Here is a 21,532-nt window from a genome sequence, read left to right on the forward strand (position 1 = left end):
TGCATTTCTTTCCGTTTTGTTTTTGAAAAGTGTATTTAATTCATTGACGTAGAGATAACCTTCACCAACAACACGTCTTTGCCAAGGAGTTTGCAGAAGTCGATATTTTTTTTTTCATATAAATGACGCATCGCAACTAACAGCTTTTTCCTAACACGGGTCAGAATATTTTTAATGTTTTTATTTGGGCAAATTATTCGTGTCTAGCTTGAATGTATATGATACAGTCATCATCACTTTTCCTTAGCTTTCTCTTCCTTAAAACATTAAAAGTGTCCACTTAATTCATTAATATTTTTATAGAGAATACAAATTCATTTTCTTCTTATTTATCTCAGAAATTGTGGTTTTTAGTTTATTAAATATAAAATAAATGTCTATATTATATCAGATGATTTTAATGACGGAAATTATTTTTGTAAAATAATAAATAACATTTATTTTATAATAAAAACTTCTTTAATTTAACTTGATAAAATCAATTTTATTTTTGTGCAACAGTTATTATTTTTAATAATGCATGCAAAGGTAGTAAGGTCTATTTTTAAATAACTTTAATAAACAAAATGCTAGTTAACGTTCAGCTTCGCAGAGGCAATACATTAAAATTAAAATTTATTAGGATTTATGTAGCTACTGTGCAGTTGCAAGCAGAAGCCTTAGCTACAATAGAAATAATTTACATTTATGTATGTACCTACTGCTCCACTTAACTAGATAATAATAAAAATTTAATAACACAAAATAAAATCGAACAATAGAAAGGAATTGTTTAGAGGTATAAAAAGAATTATTTTTGGGCGTTTACACACTAAAATTTGATATTAAATATTCTTGAAAACATTATTTGTTTTTAATGTTTTGTATCAGCAGCCTACCTGTACCCAAAATCAAACCTGTTAGGTATTTTCCTCCGGGCGTCAATTCTATTTTATGACTTTTCTTTTTATATTTCATGACGTTCGACATTTAGAAAAGTAAAACATATGAAAATAATACATCAGATTATGCATTTTATTTACTGCAGTGTAGTTTAACGTCATATTATCAATAATATTAATAATGATTGAATACTATAAATAACTGAATGAAGAAATAGATAGTCTCAATAATTTACTTAACCATTAATTTTTGGTACTGGCTTGTTTTGCTTGAAATTCCGCTTCTTCTTCTAACAGAATTTCTACAGCACGTGCTCGTCGGCGGCACAATGGTGTCTTTAACCACCAAACTTCAACAGCCTCTTCTTCTTCCTTGTAAATTGGTGTTTTTGTACAAAGTACGTTGACAAGTTCTAAAGGACTTAAAGGATGTACCCTAAGCTGTAACATTCTTTTGATAGTCATTACTTCATCAAAAGCATCTACTACAGAACCTGTAAATTGAAAATAAAATTATAATTAAAACATGTTGGCCACTTTACCTATCGTGAAACCATCTGATATTTTACTTATAACACTCGTATCAAATTGCCAGCTGATGGCACTATATTTGCTGAGAAGAGAACTCCAGACACAGTACCTAGAGCTGTAATCTGGTTTGGGTATTAGTATAAACTTCTGGTATACTTGTTGTAGCAATTTCTGATCACTTTCCCAAGGACAGCTTGATACACCGATTAGCATTACTCGATCTTCTGGACTGAAATCTAATTTAGTTTAGTAATATTTGTAATGTAGTGGATGCAATAGGTACTTTTTACAATCTTTGGTAAATCTTTTTTTAATCGTTTTGGATCTGATTTATCAGTTTTAGGGATTTTTTTAACAAAAGGTCTTTCAGCACAATCCATGTAAATAACTGAGGGTTGTAACAATCTTGAAACTTTAACTACCAAATGAATCAACATGGTCAGTCCTGTTTTTCCAGGATATTTCCCCACGATGTTGGATGGAGTTAGATCAAAAAGCACAGCCCCTGCTTCGTTAGAAACTGCGTGAACCAACATATCCTTTCCACTTCCCTTTGGTCCCACTATCATTACAGATTTTATATGCGGTGTGTTCTGATGTAATTGAAATGATAACAGAGGTACTACGCAATATTCTGTTACGATTTGTCGTAGATCTCCTAAGGATGGTGGTTTTTCTTTGCCTTTGTTATGTACAACCGGCAAACCATAAGAACGTTCTCCTTTAAAATGGTTTAAATAAACTTCGGGGCATCTATAAAAGAACTTCATAATTTAGCTTTATTTTTAATTCCCATTTTGTTAGGATAATAAAATAACATAAATGGCATACTTCTTTACGAAAATATAACGTCTTATTTTTTTTTTTTACCTATAGGTTATTATTTATTTAAGTAGGTATGTTAAGAAGCTATTTATGTAAAACTCTAAAACTGAATATAATGCATTTCATTCTGAATCAGATGATAAAACGAATATGTAAATGACAATAATTAGAAATACGCTAACTTTACATTTTGCTTTTTTAATGTTCTTTTAATTTTGATCTAACTATCTAAGATTAATGAATGGAACGGAATTTATATTATATCTATAAATTTTATAAAATTCATATAAATATCATCCGTATTTTTGTACGTCGAACAAATATTGTTATTGTTAACAAGTAATTTATATATTGCCTTATCGATCACGATTCATTTGTTTAATATGTGTACAAAGTTATTTATCCCACTTTTCTAATGGATGTTTTCTTGTAATCTTCGATTCTGTAACTAGAATTTTTGATATAAAAATTGATTTTAACAATAGTATTGACATTTTTGTTTCAAGGTGTTCTTCGTAAACTAACAATATCCAGAAGTATTCATTGAATATTCTAAAATCTATTGATTATTAACAAGCTTGTCTAAGCACTATTAAGACCTTTTATATACATACATACTTATAAAAATATGAATTAAAATAATGCTAAATGAAACATCAATTTTTTTTATTATTATTTATTTTGTAAATTACGTAAATTACACTGTGCAGCAAATTTTAATGTTTTCAATATTCCTTGATTATATGTATAAGTATCATTTGCTAATCGTTTGTGCCTGGAAAGTATAAAATAATAGTTTTTTGTTCGACACTGTCAGAATTTGAGAATTTTCTCCTATGTGAACGGATTTTGATCAATGTCACAACTTGTCAAAACGAAACGTCAAGCTAATTTTAAAGGTTTTAAGCGATTTGGAGCCTTTAAGGGGCTCGTCGAACAAAAAAAACGTTGTATTCAACTCGTTCGTGGGTAAATTGGGCCTTTTTTGGCACTCGTGGGTCTTTAAAACGCTCGTTATTTACACACGAACGAGTTGAATACAACGTTTTTTTGTTCGACGAACCCCTTAAAGGCTCCAAATCGCTTAAAACCTTTAAAATTAGCTTGACGTTTCGTTTTGACAAGTTGTGACATTTATCAAAACCCGTTCACATATGAGAAAATTCTCAAATTCTGACAGTGTCGAACAAAAAATGCTATTATTCCTCAAAAACTTTGCTTGTACGAGTATGACCAGGACTTTTATACATATGTATTTTAATATTTACATATTTTCCATAACACAGATAACAGTTTAGTTTAATTCCAGCTCCAGCTGTCCAACTATCCAGCTAACCAGTGCACACAAAAAAAAGTTAATTTTAATTAACATGTTGTTTATCTTACAATGGGAACGAAATACGCTTTGCGTATTTTCTCATTAGATAATAGTGAATTTCACAATATCACTGTCACGGACACAAAAGCAAAGTTTGTGTACGCAGTTGGGAAATACTCGTAATATTACAGGGTGATCAACAATGACTGAGTCTGTTGGCAATTAAACAATTGAAAAATATTGGTGTTTTTCTGTCTGGTAATTGGCACTGACCGGATGTTTTCAGTTGACACGACATAAAAAAAATAGGTTATGTCGAGTATGTTTATGCTACCGGGTGATTTTAAATGATTGTGACTTTTTTTCTAAAGTTGGGAAGGAACATTTTTCATAAATTATTTTGGCAAACGTGATACCTTAATCAACACATTGGCGAAAGCAGATTAACCAACAATAATATTACCAACCTATGAAAAAAAGTCACATTCATTTAAAATCACCCGGTATTACAAAAATGACCCTTTGATGGTAAACGTCAAATTCGCCTGTCAACTCTGTCAAAGCTGACAACCCGAAATGCGTTATTCTTTTTGGATTACAGTGGTACCAAAATCATTCAAATTTTCATTGTTACTAACCGATTCAGTCATTCTTGATCACGTTGTATTATCGGGGATAATACCGTGAGATCGAAAAAAATAAATAAATAGAGTTAGCTGTGACCAAAAATTTCAGTTGGCAATTCGTTAAGATTTCCATTATCAGATGTCAGTCTGATGTCAATCTTAAAAGTTTGGTTAGTGATTTTGAGAACGTTGAAATCTTGATTTCCGTAAAGGTGTGAATTATGTGTGACCTGTCGGTTGTAAAAGAACTTCCTCACCTAGTGCAATGAGGCAATTAGATTTACAACATAATGTTACTCTTCGCTTCATGCTGTCAAATGACCTTCGCAAAGTCGGCACATCAATTAAATTGCAGGTATCAGTAATTGAATTACTTGCATTAATTCGGGAACTGTGCCAGACCTGTTTTTGAACACGTTGTTTTTAGGTATGGAAAAACGAAATATTCAGGGCAAGTTGTTGGTAAGTGGCTGAAAGTCCGGAAACTTTTGTTGAAATTTCTCAAAAACTCGAGGTGTCGAATAGGACCATTCGCCATTCTCAGGTCTTTCTCCATTTCTGGAGTAACACTGCACAATGAACATTTTTTGAACATATTGTAATAGCAAATTTTAATAGTCAATAATTAATAATGACAATTACTGTTATTATAATGACATCTGATGACATTTGAATTGAATTTTTAGGTGTTGCCAACTGAAGCGTATTAATCACGGCCCTCTCGATTTTTTTTATTTTCGATAGCAGGTATAACTAGTGTTATGATTATCATCGGTGATAGCGGTGATAGAGTTAAAAACCAATGAAAATTCACCAAGTGCGTAGCACGAGTTCAATTTTCTATAAGTTTTAACGATTTTAAACAAACAACTTTAAACAAACTTGTTTGCTTTACACTTAGCACTTGTTGCTGCACTCCTCGTGCTTTAAAAAACGCGTGCGGCAAAATGCCTTATAAAACGAGTATAATACAATGTTTTTTCTATTTTGCCCCATAAACTTAAAAAAAGTTCAAAACATAATGCTAGAAAAATTATATTTGGCAAATATAAGGGTTGATAACGCTGGTAAATAGACGGACAATTGTAAGTTTTGAATTTAAAGTGTCGTGAAGTCACGTAGCAACAACTCACTATGAGTCACTGCCAACATTAAAAAACCCGTTTGAGTGTTATACTGACTGTGTTAGGTGCAAAATAGAAAAAAAATAATTAACTTGCGAATAACGATAATGTTGTCGTTGCTGTCATGGCGTTAGTAGAGTGTTTTCGCGTTACGTTCCGTTAAAATAACCGGTACGCGATTCGCGAGCAATTACGATAACCGCTTATTCAAATAACGGGCGGTAATGAATCGCTATTGCCTAGCAACCCCGGGCGTTAGCGTACACGGTTATCTAATGATAAACGAAACGCGAAAATTCTCTATTAAAATCAATTTTAAACGTCAAAATGGAATAAAATAATTTAATAATTTTAACTCATTTTTAAATTTCATTAAAGTTAGTAGGCTGTGTCCACTGACATTGAAATAAATTACGAAGCTTTAAAATTGAAAAGCAAAAATTATAATCCCTATTATTAAAGGCACCGCCGTCTTGATGAATGACATATTTCACTATACATCTGCCTGGGCGAAGCTTTAGTGTTTGTGATCTCCACGGCGCTACTTTAGGGGGGAATGTCACTAAATAATCATAACTTCACAAACAAATGAATGAATTCAGTGAAGTTGTCAAAGTGCAATGTCAAGAGTTTCACAGTTTAAAAGTAACTTTAATAACAAAAATTTTATTAATTTAGTTGATGCTAGTTCTGTTTGGTGTTTCTGGTTTTTAATATTTTGCTGTTAGTGTTTATGAACTGGCTTTTTTATCATATTAGAACTGATATTGCGGTAAATGTAGCAACAACACGTTCCGTTAATTGTAAACCTATTTCTGGAATAATATTAAAATTATTATCTCAATCTTGAATTTGCAGTAGGTACAGTCGTTGACCAAAATAAAATAGGACAAAGTGTTACCTTAGACAGTTTCACAATTCAAAGATTTGTGTAGTGTAACTGAGGCGTATGTGTCTCAGATTACAACTTGATTTGACTTGACGATTGATTTACAAAAAGTTAGGTTGTGGTTTTTCACTTGTCATCTCGTCACTGTCACTATGTTCAATTGAATGATTGTGAGTTTTTGAAATATTGTCGAATGATGACACTTATCAGAATTGTTTTTTTTTTGACACTTTTGTTTCCTAAGAGATGGATTTCGCAAAAATATCGAATTACACAATCGAAATTTACTTTGTCCTATTTTATTTTGGTCAACGACTGTACATTATTTCCTAAGCGGGTTATTTCACCTAAAGATGGGTCCATAACAAAACAATTATAACATTTGCTTAATTAATACATGCCATTCTTAGTGGAAATGAGTGGAAAGTATACTTTACGTTTTGTACAGTTTTGAATGTAATTATATAATTTTGGACAAATTATTATTATTCTATGAATTTGCGCTCGCCACTGACCAAGATATTTTCAAAAAACGCTGCGCCGAAACTTTGTCCTTTCTGTGTGCAACATCTTACTTCTGCCAATTTAGAATATCCAAACTGTCATTACAATTAAAGTAAAGTATCATTTATCACTGGACAACTACGCATGACTGGATGAATCATGCAGATACTGTCGCGAGCAATAAATTTTGGTCGTCAATGTCATTTCAAAATTTGGTTAGATGTGCACAAATTTAAAAAAATTCCTTGCCTGATTATGCCCACGTCAACAAAGTGTCAAAAAATTGAGAAAAAAATGACAATTAATGTCATACAACTTGATGATAGGTTATTATATTTACGACTGTTTTACAATGGAGCATCTTCGATTGCGTCAAAGAATGACCTTGACGACCAAAATTTATTCCTCGCGACTGTACATGGGTGTGGAGTGGAGTGTGGACTGCATGTCTAAATTGTCACGATGCACATGACGTTGTCACACAGGTCACACATTTGATAGCATGACAGTTAGTTGCTAACAGCAACCCCCGAAAACAACCCCAAATGTCAGAATCATGAGAACAATAGAATTTTTCGGTCTACGCCCAGGCCGCTATAGACACTCTGACTATCTAGCAGGTCGTGATTAAAAGATTTGCCAATTCGAAAAAAAGAAGACCCAGGAAAACAATTTTATTTAATGAAACATTTACAATCTAAATTATAAATTTTAAACTAAAGAGGTGGACAAATATTTTGCCATTTTAAATGCTTAACACTGTTTGTCAAAAGCCGTTAAATAGTAGGTAACCTAATCGGTATCGAAAATGGTCGAATAATAAAAATAATAATACATTAATAAATAAGAATAGCTTTATTTTTTCTACAGGGTGATTCTGAAATAAGTTTGGAAAAAAAACCGGTAATTGGTGATGATGAGAAGAAATCATTGACAAACAATTTTTCTTATAAAAGTTTTTTCGTTTTGGAGATAAAAATGATTGAAAATTTGGTCAAAATTGCTAGTACGCTGCTGAGTTAAAGGTGATTACCTGATTATCTTGGTAGTTTAGCAACAATAATAATCAAAGGTGCCCGTCAGTCACAAACGTAACCTTACTCCTCTCGATCATTTCCATAGAAACATTTACAAAGCAGTGTGCTGGCACCTACGACTTTATTGTGGAGTTGATGTATAACAATGTGAATAATCAAGTGAACAAATTCGGACAAATTTTCTCTATTCATAGGCGTTGGAAATACAAGGATATAGGGTAATTTCTATCCTTTTGATTTCACCTCCAAAAGCCATTTACGCAGAATTATTTTGTGTCAAGGATACTCAACATTTTTTTTCCAAACTAAAAACTGATCGTTATGGCTACACGATGCGAAAGACCCAATAGAATTGCAGGAATTCAAAGTTTCAAAGGCAGCGCATGCGTTCTGGCTCAACTGTTTCAATTTGTGGCTTCGGCCCAAATTTTTCCACATTTTTATTTGTATTTAGAACACGTACTGTTAAATTTCTGCAAAAATTTACTAGTAGGTAAATTTATTTGGTTATTTTGTATGTGTACGGTGTTCTAAATTTAGTACCGTGTCACACTAGCTTAAATCCCTGTTTCATTGATAAAAAAATTCACTCTATACTTTAAAATATCGATATTCTTCAGTGAAATTACTTAAAGAACTTCTCTTATGCTACTAACAATAGACAAAAGATCATTTTCAAGGCTAACGAGTTAAAAATATTTCAACAATCCAATAAAAATTATCCTATTATTTATTGTTAGATTACGACAAAATTACTGATAAATTGGTTGTACTAGTTGTACAACATACTAACAAGGAAACCATCAAATTTTACTCAAGTGAAACTTACTGACATTAAAAGGACTCGCCCGAATATCTCATTTTTGTTCTAAATTTTGCAATCATTTACATAAACACAGCAGAACACGGCAGGCGCATGGTGCAATTTGGATTTGGATATTTTCGATATGACAAAAAGCAAATGAAATGTCATTGTATTAATTAGGAGAATACCTAACTGCTTGTAAATTGAATTAAAATTTGTGACTGCACAGCCAGAACAAAACTTAAAAAAAATGTCGATGGTTACTGCTAAATTAGTAGGTGGTTGTTGTACTACTTATTCGTAAATCCAGATATTGTTAAAGAAATTAGTTTGATTATAATTTACAGAATACTTACTTTTTGATAATTCCGTTAGCAACCAATTCTTCAAAAAGTGATTCAGTTGTCCTATCAGGCGTTAAATCTTTCTCTTTTTTTTTCTTTCCTTTTTTTCCACCTTTTCTTGTTTTTTTACTAGCTTTTTTTTTTCCTTTGTGTCCACGGTCTTTATCCATTGCTTCCTAAAAGTAGGTATATACAGTGAGGGGCAAAAGTAACGCAACAATTCGATAAATCATAAACTGTTGAGTTTTGAAAAAAGAACAAATACAGGTCGATTTTTAATTTCAATTTCACGTTTATTGATAGATAGAAATTATGCCTGGAAATATGCAGATACAATGTAAATGAAAGTGGCCTTAAAATTAAATTTTACATTTAGATCTAGTGTCATAAATGGTAGTTGCCATTTAAAAAAACGAACGGGCTACGTGAATCACCCGGTATACTCCTGTAGAGTGTGAAACGTATTACACAGGGTGCGTCCTAAAAAACGCCGCAAGCCATATCTCCGTTATTTATGGCTCGATTAATTAACATCCAGGGTGTCTCAAAATTCGCGAATTCCGGATGCAGAGCGTGGTAGGGAAGGACCCAGTGGAGCTCGAAAAATACTTAGAAAAAAAAATCGCTTTTCCTGAAGAAGATATAAGCACTTTAATTTTGTTCAAAACATAGCAGCCATCATGACAACATTCTATTCTAACTCCGTTGCCGTTCCATTTTTAAGAAAAATTACAAAAATTTAAGATTTTTTTATGTACTCCAAAGTAAAGCTGGTCTTCAAAAAATTGTTTTACGTTATTATTTTCTACACCATAAATAACAATAAACCTTGAACTTTTCAGCCTGTATTTGAAGAAAACATACTTCAAAGAGTGCATCTTCAGACGAATGTATCTTTGTGGGGCGAATCCCGATTTTTTTTTTATTTCCATATTTGGACGACTGAACTGATCCCCTACAACGCTCTGAATTCGGAATTCACGAATTTTGAAACACCTTTAGATTAAATTTTTCAAGTCATGCAAGGTCAGATGATAGTCAACTTTGTTTTTTCAAATAGCTTGGTATGTATATTTTTTATTCCGATTTTGAAAAAGGTTATTTTTCTGAATCCAACGATATGCCACATGTTAGAATACAATTAACAGTAACCGTGAAAATAAATAAATAAAATAGCATTATTGGAAATTTTTTCTTCGAAAAAAATCAGGTATATAAATACAATGGTGGACAAAAAATTTTCAACTTATTTTTTACTGTTGTCAAAATTATTTTAATCCATCAGTGTCACACGGGTGGGGTAAATCCCAGCTGCGGAGGCAGGGTTCAAAAGCAAAAGATCAACATAGTCGCGGTTTAGACAACCTTCAGAAGCAAGTAAGGCGATTCTATATTTATCAAAAACTGAAGGTGCCATATTTTTGACAAGAATAATTTGAAATTGTCATGTATATTGACATTAATACTTGATTTACATTTGAAGTGTCAAAAAGTGACGACCAAAGTATTTTGGCCGCGATAGTACAATATCACAATAAATTTCTTTAAGTAGGGTCTTTGTTCGGTTTATTTATGACTTAAGCCAAAATTCCTTAGGAAGATAAAAACACTATACTTAGAGGTTTAGCATCAAAACAAAATCAGGAATGTCTTCATTATAGATGAAACCAAATTTAGTCCTATTTACGTCAAGACACAACGACTCAACAGGTGTGCATAATATACATATAAGTAATATCAAAAAATTCAAAGTACAGATCAATCCGCAATACTAACGGAAAACACCCAACTTCTTCCAGAACCTGGACCCCGAACCACCGTCCCAGTGTGTTCCCATTTGCGCATAATGGCATGGAGAGTGCCCTTTGACAACCCTAAATTCGTCGAAATTTGCCCATACGACATACCCCTCTGGTGAAGGGTTACTATTTTGGCTTTAGTAAATTCAGAAACAGTTGGCATTGTATCACTAAATTATTATTATAAACTTGATAGACGTTTACTTCAAACGGTCAATTTTTCGATTTAATTTACAAACGTCATAATAACAGTAAAGGACAGCTTACAATGACATTTTTTGGTATGCCAAAATTTGATCGTTCAAAATTTTTTGTCCGCCATAGTACTATGGAAAACAATCCTAAACGCAATATTTATTACACGTTCTGTCATATTATTTTTTTTTAATCTTCAAAAAGTATTGTTATTGCGTTTAGGATTGTTTTCCATAGTATACGTGATTTTTTTCGAAGAAAAAATTTTGCATTTGAGCTCACACGTTATGTTACCTATAAAATAAGTTTTCTTTATAAAACACGTCGTCAGTAGTAACGTTTTTTATGAAATTATAAAACACGCCGTCAACAGCAACTTATTTTATAATTATAAGATTGTAAAATAGGCAGATGCACATTATTCAAGTAACATTTTATTCATCATTTTTACAGTAGTTATTTCAAAATGAAAAGCACAATTATTGGATTGAAAACTCAGGCCTGTACTTGAGCTAGAACTGCCACATTCCTCCCTATTGCTTAGCTTGGTGCTCTTGTTTATAACATCTACTTCTTTAACTTCTGCTGTTTCATCCAATGCAAGCGTCCCACCACCCAAGACTTTTCTGGCAATCTTTACTTTCTCTTCAAAGGATTCTTGTCGTAATGTGAATTAACTTTTCAATAAAGTTCTGCACACTTACCTTCATATCAAGAAAAACCAAAATGACATCTTCGGTTACCTCCTTGATGCCTTTAGCCTTTTTTATTCTTCCAGCCTTTCGCATGAAATTCTTTTCCCTTATTCTTATTTCTTCTGGAACGTTTTGGCACATTTCAACGATGAAAATTGTTTTTTTCAAAATTTGTTGATATTATTACCATAGTGCCCACGGCAATCTTCGCATTTTGTGTATTGTGACGCGCCTCGAATAATTTCTGAATTTATTAAAATTTGTGATAAGATGTTAGTGTTAGAAAAAATGTTGAAGATAACACGTGTTTTATAGTTTAAAAATCTCGGTCTATTAAATCCTCGCTCCCTGCGGTCGCTCTGATTTAAACTACGACCTCGATTTTTAAATCGTCTATAAAACATTAGTCATCTTAACACTATCCCACCTCCACCCGGCGGCACGGCAATTTTGCCGGAGTACATACACTATTACTGATATTGCAATCAAGTAATAGTGCAGTGCTTATCAACATAATTACCGGCGTCTCGCCTCCACATTTTGACTTTGTTGTGTATTATGTTCTGTGTCAATGTTAAGGAATTTCCTCACGATATGACATGAGTATAATAATATACCTTTTTGAATTTCAACTACCAATGTGTTCTCTAATTCCAAAATTTTTAAATTTTTAAAAAGAGATGTTCCTGTTGCTGAAATTATAAATGGTAAAATCGAAATTTTTTCTAATAACTATTTTATTATTATTATGTTGCTTGTTTTATTAAATTATTGATTGTGAATAAAATAGTATACAAACCTCGGCGAAAGTCTATTCTTGTGTCTCGAGAACTAGTTCACCTCGAGGGCAAGCCTCTCGGTAAACTATTATTCTCTCGACAGGAATGGAACACTTTCCTCCTCGGTATGTAATATACGATTATTTATTTTCGCGTTTACTATTGTATTGTATTGTAAGATGTGACATATCGTTGAATTCAGAAAAATAATCTCTTTCAAAATCGGAATAAAAAAATATACCGAGCTATTTGAAAAAACAAAGTTGACTATCATCTGACCTTGAATGACTTTTTGTTCTTCTATGTTGTGCTTATAGTGTTTTAAAGTGATTTATTCCAGTTTGTGTTTTATTTAAATCGAACCATAAATAACGGAGATATGGCTTGCGCCGTTTTTTAGGACGCACCCTGTATAAGTTCTGTTTTTCGGGGAACATTGCTACCCGTAAATATGCACCTCTCTAGCTAATATTTTGTGAAAGTTTATACTTTGGTATGGACTACAAAATATAAAAACATAGACCTAGATTCCGGGGGTACAATATGATAATATTTTGGTAAGTAAGTGAAAAAAAAATGTACCTGAAGTAATAACAATTCTCCTTTCATCATTTCGTCGACGACTTTTCTGAGTCCATTTTCCATATCTATCATTTGCTGATGTTCTATAATATCCATGTAATGAAACTGTTGTGGATTGTGAGACTCATTTTTATTTCTCCATATTTCATCATATTCTTCTTTCCGAGCATTTAACTGTGGCACGAAAGACGATACCATTGTTTTGGTTGTAATTTCTTCACCTTCGTCACCATCCGCTTTAGTGTCTTTCTGCTTCGTTACTTTATCTTTTTTAGTTTTAGAATCTTTTGAAGAAATTTGTGTAGACTTACTCATTTCGCTATCGGTGCCTAAATATGAAATAATATTTTAATGTTTCCCCAAACATGTAAGTCCTTTACTTAACCTTGTCTGCTAAATAACAATCTGGACGCAGCTCTTTCAGATCCTGTGTATTCTGGAATTTTGCCAGTTTGAGCTTTATATTCATGTAACCATCCTCTTACTTGATCACTTAATTGTTCTAATACAGTTCCTCTTTGATGCTTTTCTAGACTATCTCTACATTTTGTAACTTCTTCTTCATATTGTAATTGTCTTTCTTTCTGCAATCGCCGCCGATATTCTTTGGTTTCTAGATCTGTAATTATTTCGCTACTCTGAGATTTTGGCGGTGGTATCATACCAATAAGCAACATTTCTTGAAGTTTTCTTCTACGAGTAGCTCTGCGTGCTACATATCCTCGCCAAATTTTTTGTATCCTTAACGCTGCCGGTAAACTAATTCCTCCTCTTCGTTCATCTTCATCAGTTCCTCCTTCGGTTAAGACGGGCTTTGTCTTTTCTTTCATGTTCCTTATCTCTCTCATAAACTGTGCTCTCAATCGTCCCTGTCTAGCTCGTTCGTGGACTTGAACAATCAAAATAGCTTGTTGCTCCGTTAAAGGTAACTTTGTTTCTGGTTTCTCTAAAAAACCCAGTTTTGCTAAAACGTTGTTTATTAGATTCTTTTGGTAATCAAGTTCTTCCTTTCGATCATTGCGATAGCATGAAGGAACTTTTAATTCACTTTGGTCAGGTGTAATATTGAGATTCGCAAGAACATCACCGCAGTGGGTCCATTCACTTAAATCTGCCTCCACTAGTTCAGATTTAAGTTCTAAAATTCTGCCAAGTGTTGCTTCTAAAAGTTTGCGAATTAACAATCTCTTCTGAGGTTGAACCATCTGGTCAACGCATTCTGAAAATTGATTGGCTATCATTATATATCTTACATACAAAGTTGCTAGCAATTGACGCTGTTCTCTTCTATCTATTTGGACTGCTTCACTTTGCAATGTTTCTGCTAAGAGTTGTTGTGCTTTTTTCCAGTTAGCATCATAAGTTTCATGAGACATTTTCACAAACACCTGGTATTATGTTTATAATTAATTTATAAAGATTATTACGGTATAGATACTAACTACATACATACATACACCACAAGTTTATTACGATAAATTAAATAAACTGTTTTAAATCATTATAAGAAGACACCTATGTTATTCAGCATACGAGTACATACTCGTATTTGTAGCGAAGGTATCTACTTTGTTTGATCAATAACTAATAGATAAACGACATAGTTGCAACTTATAACGATATTTGGTGGTTTTAAAATGTACCAATATGGCTATATAACAATGCTGTAGTTGCTATAATATGAAGCAGTTGATTGGTTGCATTTATGCAAAATCAATGTTGTTCAATAACAATATTGCTAAATTTTGCAACAGAATCGCACTAATTATGAGTAATGGCACGTACTATGGCGGCCAAAAAATTTTGGCCGTCACTTTCTTGACATCCAAGTAAAGTGTAAATAAACCTTTAGGAATCGTAACCCCACTTTCGATTCTTGTCATTTTGACAATCAATTTAAACTGTTTGAAGCTCAGATATTCCAAAAATCAGACACGAATAAACAAAATTAGAGCAATCGTACATAGATAACCTGAGGTAAACGTTCTGTGTAGTAGAAATGACAAAATAATTTTGAGTTTTGAAATTTACCACCCAAAAAATAACGTTCATAATCAATACGGTAATCATGATGACAATAAAGTACGGATTACAATTTTTTTTTTGAATTGACAGACAATGACGGCCAAAATTTTTTGGCCGGCATAGTACCTACTATAGGGTGTTCATTTAAATTTCCGGGCAAAGTTGGTGTTGAAGGGTCGATTGTGAACGCATCAGCTGTTTAAATCTTACTTAAGTTTTTGCGTTGTTTGTGTTTTTACACGAGCAGTGCGTTTACAATCCACTCTTCAACACTTCAACGCCAACTTTGACCGGAAATTTAAATGAACACCCGAGACAAAATGTAATTATTTTGTTACACACAAATTGACAAACATTCTTAGAATTTATTTTCATTTATACGGAAAATAGAACATTATTTTTGAGATTTGATTTACAAATTTTTGAGCCAGTTTTTATTTGAAATACATACGTAGGTAGGTACAGTTGGTTACAAAAAAAAAACGGAAACTGTCAGAATAAAATTGACACATTTTTACAACCTGCCTGCGAGACATGAGTTAGATTAGAATTATGGTCAAAATTCATGATATTTAAAAAAAATTATTTGATAGGAATTGTCAAGTAGCCAATTAATTGACAAATGTATAAAACCAAATTTACATTAGGTAAATATTTATTTCCCATTTTTTTTGCAACCAATATGTACAGTCACGTTCAGATAAATCTGGGACAATTTTATTTTTCGAGGGTAATGTGGGCTGAACATTGAACGATATTTCCATGGATTTTTTGCTGCCAGAAATGTTAAGGTTAACATTTGATTTTACTTTTCAAAGCAGTTTTACCGCAAAATGTCTAATGATAATAAAATAACAACCATTGAATTGTTAATTTTAGCCAAAATATTTTTATCCAACACCTGTTTATTATGAAGCCTTATGGCTTCAATACATATTAAAAATCGGCATTATTATATGCCGATTTTTAATATGTATGTATTATGAGGTCTATAAAACACTAGTGGACTCATGAACCCATAATTAAACTGTTTTTATAATTAATGAGTTTAGAGAGAATTGAACAGTTTATTGAACATACAAAAAAAATAAAAAATGTTACAGAAGGAGGTGTTGGATATAACTATGTATTACACTCGTGCCTTAACAGCAAATAAGTCACTCAAGAAACTCGAGGAAGCTCTTTCGTGACTTATTTGCCTTATAAGACACTTGTATAATAAATAGCTATTTTAAATAAAGTATTAATTAATCAACTGTTTGAAGTCACATTTAAAACCCAAAAAAGAAGTTGTCCCAGATTTATATAGAGTGATCACAAAAAAAACGCCCCAGCTTATATCTCTCTTATTTGAAATCCGATTTCAACAAGCGATACATCAAATCAAAGGGTTCAAAAAGTACTATAAATTAGTTACCGTTAGCAACTCTACCTTACAAGGGTCAAGGGTAATTTTATTTTTTTAAGTAGCAACATATAGCACACCCTGTATATTTATATGTTATTCTAATTTTTAATTCTATTAGGGGCAAATAGAACTTTATTCGTAACAGGCCATGAATTACTTATGAAACAATTTTTACGAGTATTCATTAATACAAACAATAAAAATAACAATACAGATTTTTCAACGAAAATGTTCAAATTGTATAATATCAGACTTTGCGTGGCATTCAGAAGCACTTCAGGTGGCGTTTCTCTGCATGCAGTAATTTCTATTATTTTCGAAATATGTACATGTTTGTAAAATATCCAGAATTTCGATATTATTAATTTTATTTTACAATACGAAATTTGAGGAAAAAAAACAAGAATTACGACAAATAAAGTTTATTTTCAAAATAAATTTTTATTTTTTGTCTTTCCACGGCTACAGTAATTCATGGCCTGTTACGAATAAAGTTCTACTTATTCCTGATTTTGTAATTAACATTTATTTATTTCTTATGTTAGAATAACATTTCAATATACAGGCTGTGCTATATTTTTGAACGCAGAAAAACATAATGAATCTAACTGAATCAAAAAAATTAGATGTTGCCATTTAAAAAAATTCAGTTGACTCTTGATCCTTGCAAGGTAGAGTTGCTAAGGGCAATATTTTATATCCAGTTTATAGTATGAACGATTAATCACTGTTGGGTGGTGATATTAGCCGTTCAAATGATATAGCCGTCTTTGTATAACTACTTAAAAACTTTATTGTATGACAAAATGTTGATGTACAAGTGTTAAGTACCAAGGATAGTGGTAGACTCTGGTTTTTACCGCTATATCCCGACTTAAATAAGGGTGGGTGATTTCACCCCTCTCACAAAGAAAGTAGGCAGGACTACCTGCTACAGTACCTGTTTCTAACAATAATGTTCAAAATTACATTATTTTGTACATATACCGCCCCCCTTGAAGGCACGGACTTCAAAAATATTGGAATTAACAAAGATCGAACATGGTTATTAGAAAAAGGATTGTTACATAATAAACATGACACAAAAACATTAAAAATACAAACATTGAAGTCAATTGTAAAAAAGGGTTAATACATAATTATAACAAATATTTACACGATACAAACATAGTCTATTCATTCGCTGGCAGAACGCACACCTTTCGCGTGGCTCTTTTAAAGATGCCATTGACAGTCTTTACGGACACTACGCGCACAACACCGTCACTTCCGGGATGAAGTTCTACGATGCGTCCCAATTTCCATTGTAGTGGCGGCGTGTTGTCCTCAACTAGAATCACCATGGAACCAACTTCCAGGGCAGGGGTGGATGGTCTGGAGCCGGAACCACGGAGCTGCTTGGAACGATTGATGTTTTGAACAAGGTACTCCCTTTGCCAGCGGTGCCAAAAGTGCTGCCTCATCTGTTCCACTCTTTGCCATTGCGTCACTCGGTTGATCCTCGTCGTCGTAAGGTCTCTTTCACTCATAGAAGTTAATGGCTCTCCGATGAGGAAGTGACCAGGGGTTATGGGATTAAGGTCATTAGGATCGTTGCTCAGGGGACACAAAGGTCTGGAGTTTAGGACTGCTTCAATTCTTGTTAACAGGGTATACAATTCTTCGTAGGAAAGCACGACTTCTCCAATTGTTCTCTTTAAATGACCTTTAATGGATTTTACGTTTATTTCCCAAATACCGCCCATGTGCGGGGATCTGGGGGGAATGAAATGCCACGAGATACCCTTATTAGCCAGATTTTCTGTAATTTGACTAAATGAAGCTGACTTTAGAAATGTTCTTAGTTCCAGTAATTCTCTATTGGCGCCAACGAAATTTGTAGCATTGTCCGAATAAAGATGGTACACATGACCACGTCTTGATATGAAGCGTTTTAGCGCATTCAAAAAGGTTTGAGTCGTTAAGTCACCAACTAGTTCTAAATGAACGGCTTTAGTTGAAAAACAGACAAAGACGCAAATATATGCCTTCACAGTACGCTTACTGCGACCACGACATTCCTTGATGTAAATAGGCCCGGCATAATCTACGCCACTGGTTGAAAATGGTCTGGTTGGTTCGACACGGGATTTGGGCAAATTACCCATAATAGGATACATAACGCTTGGTTTGACTTTAAAACATTGCAAACACTGGTGCAAAATCTTGCGTACCACACTGCGTGGAGAAATTATCCAAAAATTTTGACGTAACGCGGCTAAAGTTCCCTGAACACCAGCGTGCAGTTGCTCAATGTGCACGTGTTTGACTAATGCCTTAATCAAATGGTGATCGTTTGGTAGCACGATGGGATGTTTGACATCGTAAGTTAAGGATGAGTTTTGCAACCTACCTCCCGCGCGAATTAAATTATCATTCTTGTCGAGAAAAATATTTAAGCACAGTAAACGTGATTTCTTGTTAATCGGTTTGTTTTGTTTAAGGCAAGCTAATTCATCGTTGAATGCAACTTCTTGAATTAAACGCATGATGGCCTTCATGGAATCTTTTAATTCTTCACATGTTAAAGAACTAGAGATTTGCCTTTGGTTTGGCTTCCTACAATTGTTGATGAACCGTAATACCCATGACATTACGCGTTCAGTTTTTTTGTAATTTGAAAATTTTGTAAGAAGCGGTAGTTGTCTTTCGCGAGGATGAATATTGGTCAGAGTGACAGTTCGCCGTTCTGGAATTTCAATATCCGAAAGATTTACGTTAGATACGGGCCAAGTGTCGTTGTTTTCTGACAGCCAATCAGGACCGTTCCACCACAGTTTATTAGTTTTTAGTTGACCAGGTAAAGCACCTCGGCTTAGTACATCCGCAGGGTTACTTTCGCTTTTGACATGATACCAATCTTTCGCATCCGTTAGCGTTTGAATTTCGGAAACTCGATTTCCTACAAATGTTTGTAAGTTTGAAGATGTAGAGTTTATCCATGCCAGAACGACTGTGGAATCTGTCCAGAGAAATTGCTGATCAATTTTGACATTTATCGTTCGTAAAACTGTATTAAATAATCGCGACAACGTTAAGGCGGCACACAGCTCCAAGCGTGGTAACGTAACCGCGCGAAGAGGAGCCACACGAGATTTAGCGCAAATTAAATGAACTTGATGATTGCCACTATGATCGGTTGTTCTTAGATAGACAGCAGCGCCATATGCGATTTGTGATGCGTCACCAAAACCATGTAGTTGCACCTGTACGGGATTTGATTTTATTATGTTTCTGGGAATTTCGATTTCGTTTAAGTGAGCGAGTTCTTGCAAGATCTTAACCCATGCACAATAAATACTGTCAGGTAATAGATCGTCCCATCCAATTTTCAAACTCCAGCATTGTTGAAGGATTATTTTTGCTTTTACTACTACTGGCGCCACAAGACCCAATGGATCGAATACCTGGGCAGTTTTAGACAGGATTTCGCGTTTTGTTAGTCTTTTCGGAATGTCGCACTGTTTTACCTGATACCGTAACGAATCGTGATTAGGATTCCAAAAAAGCCCTAACGTTTTAGTGTAAGCATCCTTATCGAAACTGACGTTGAGATTAGGCTCGTGACTATCTGGAATTAATGCCGGATGATTGGCGGCCCATTTACGTAATAAAAAACCACCATGAGCTAAAATTTGAATTATTTGATCTCGTAAAGTGATTAGGTTTTCAAGTGAGTCTCCTCCCGTCAGAAGATCGTCTACGTAAAAATCCTGTTGAATTGCTTTAGCGGCTTCCGGGTACTGATTTACGTTTTGAAGAGCTAGTTCTTTAAGACATCTTGTTGCTATAAAACTGGCCGGTTTTGTACCGTAGGTTAGAGTGGTTAATCTATACGTTTTTAGCGGATCTTCGGTGTTCTCGCGCCAAACAATTCGTTGATAGTCACTGTGATCGGGATGTATTTCTATCATGCGGTACATTTTGGCTATGTCCCCGTTTACGACGTATTTAAAAATTCTGAATCTCAACAAAATTGCAAAAAGCTCTGGCTGGATTGTAGGTCCCGCCATAAGATTGTCATTTAGACTTAATGCATCAGCTGAGCGAAATGACGCGTTAAAAACAACTCTTAACTTGGTCGATGTAGAATCCTTGAGTACCGCGTGATGAGGCAAATATGTACAGTTTAGTTTATTTAATTCGCAACCCGGAACTTCCTCCATGTGACCCAACGAGATGTAATCCCGCATGAATTGCACATAATCTGATTTTAGTGTAGGCCTGTTGTTTAGGTTACGTTCCAGATTGTTAAAAAACTTTACAGCACTATCGCGGTTTGACTTGAGAATTGGAGGATCATTCTTTAATGGCAGTTTAACAAGAAACTTTCCGTTTGTTTGTCTGCACGTATTTTGAATAAAATGTTGCTCGCACATAATCTCTTCATTTGAAAAGCATTTTTGTTCGGAAGGGTTGCTGCATTGTTCTAGTTCGAAGAATTTTTGCACCTGGTTCTCTAAAATGTCGCTTACCGACGTTAGAGAAAGCGAGCAGGTGCTTGAGCTATTGTTATTGTTCATACTTAGTGACCCACCCGCAATGAAACCTAAATGGGTATTTTGGAGCATTAGTTTGTTATGGTTCTCAAGTGTTATTTCTTTGCGGTCTTGACATAAAAGGTTCCAAAACAAATCAGCCCCGATAAGTAAGTCTACTGGTGCAGTTTCTAAGAATTTCGGATCGGCTAGCTGTAATTCCTTTGGAATATTTATTGCAGACATGTTTATGGTCACCAGGGGAAGATTTTCGGTTATTTTTTCCAGAACAAAACAACTTAAGTTCGCCGAAAACTTATTGTACCGAGATTTGATGTTTACCTGGACGGCCTGTTTGATGTTCGTCGAAATTTGACCAATTCCGCCAACGGTTATATTTACGGCTTTCTGCTGTAGACGTAGTTTTTTGGAAAATGATGACGTAATATAACTGTTCATGGACCCTGCATCCAGGAGAGCTCTACATTTATGTGACTTATTATTACGATCTTCTATGAGAACGATCGCGGTTGATAACAAAATAATTGATGATTGAGACCTCATAGAATGAGCGTTTAAACCTTCTACCTGTGCTGGTGTTTCATTGGTTTGCGTGATTTGTCTTTCTTTGTGAAGCAGCGTATTGTG

At 33.8% G+C, this 21,532-nt stretch overlaps 1 protein-coding gene and 1 long non-coding RNA gene across 2 annotated transcripts; both read right to left on the reverse strand.

The window, feature by feature from the left end:
* Nucleotides 1-440: 440 nt before the first annotated feature.
* On the reverse strand, nucleotides 441-14,295 carry LOC138122225 (IQ and AAA domain-containing protein 1-like). The gene is made up of 6 exons (XM_069036415.1): nucleotides 13,320-14,295; nucleotides 12,935-13,263; nucleotides 8,897-9,060; nucleotides 1,696-2,165; nucleotides 1,424-1,648; nucleotides 441-1,375 (listed from the first exon to the last, which is right to left on the reverse strand). The coding sequence occupies exons 1-6, from the start codon at nucleotides 14,173-14,175 to the stop codon at nucleotides 1,125-1,127; spliced, it is 2,295 nt and encodes a 764-aa protein (XP_068892516.1). The 5' UTR covers nucleotides 14,176-14,295; the 3' UTR covers nucleotides 441-1,124.
* LOC138122232 (uncharacterized) lies at nucleotides 11,293-11,983 on the reverse strand. The gene is made up of 2 exons (XR_011156386.1): nucleotides 11,583-11,983; nucleotides 11,293-11,523 (listed from the first exon to the last, which is right to left on the reverse strand). It is a non-coding gene; the product is annotated as an uncharacterized lncRNA (long non-coding RNA).
* Nucleotides 14,296-21,532: the final 7,237 nt, after the last annotated feature.

Source organism: Tenebrio molitor, chromosome 1 (genome assembly GCF_963966145.1).
Source record: "Tenebrio molitor chromosome 1, icTenMoli1.1, whole genome shotgun sequence".
NCBI classification, from domain to species: domain Eukaryota; kingdom Metazoa; phylum Arthropoda; class Insecta; order Coleoptera; family Tenebrionidae; genus Tenebrio; species Tenebrio molitor.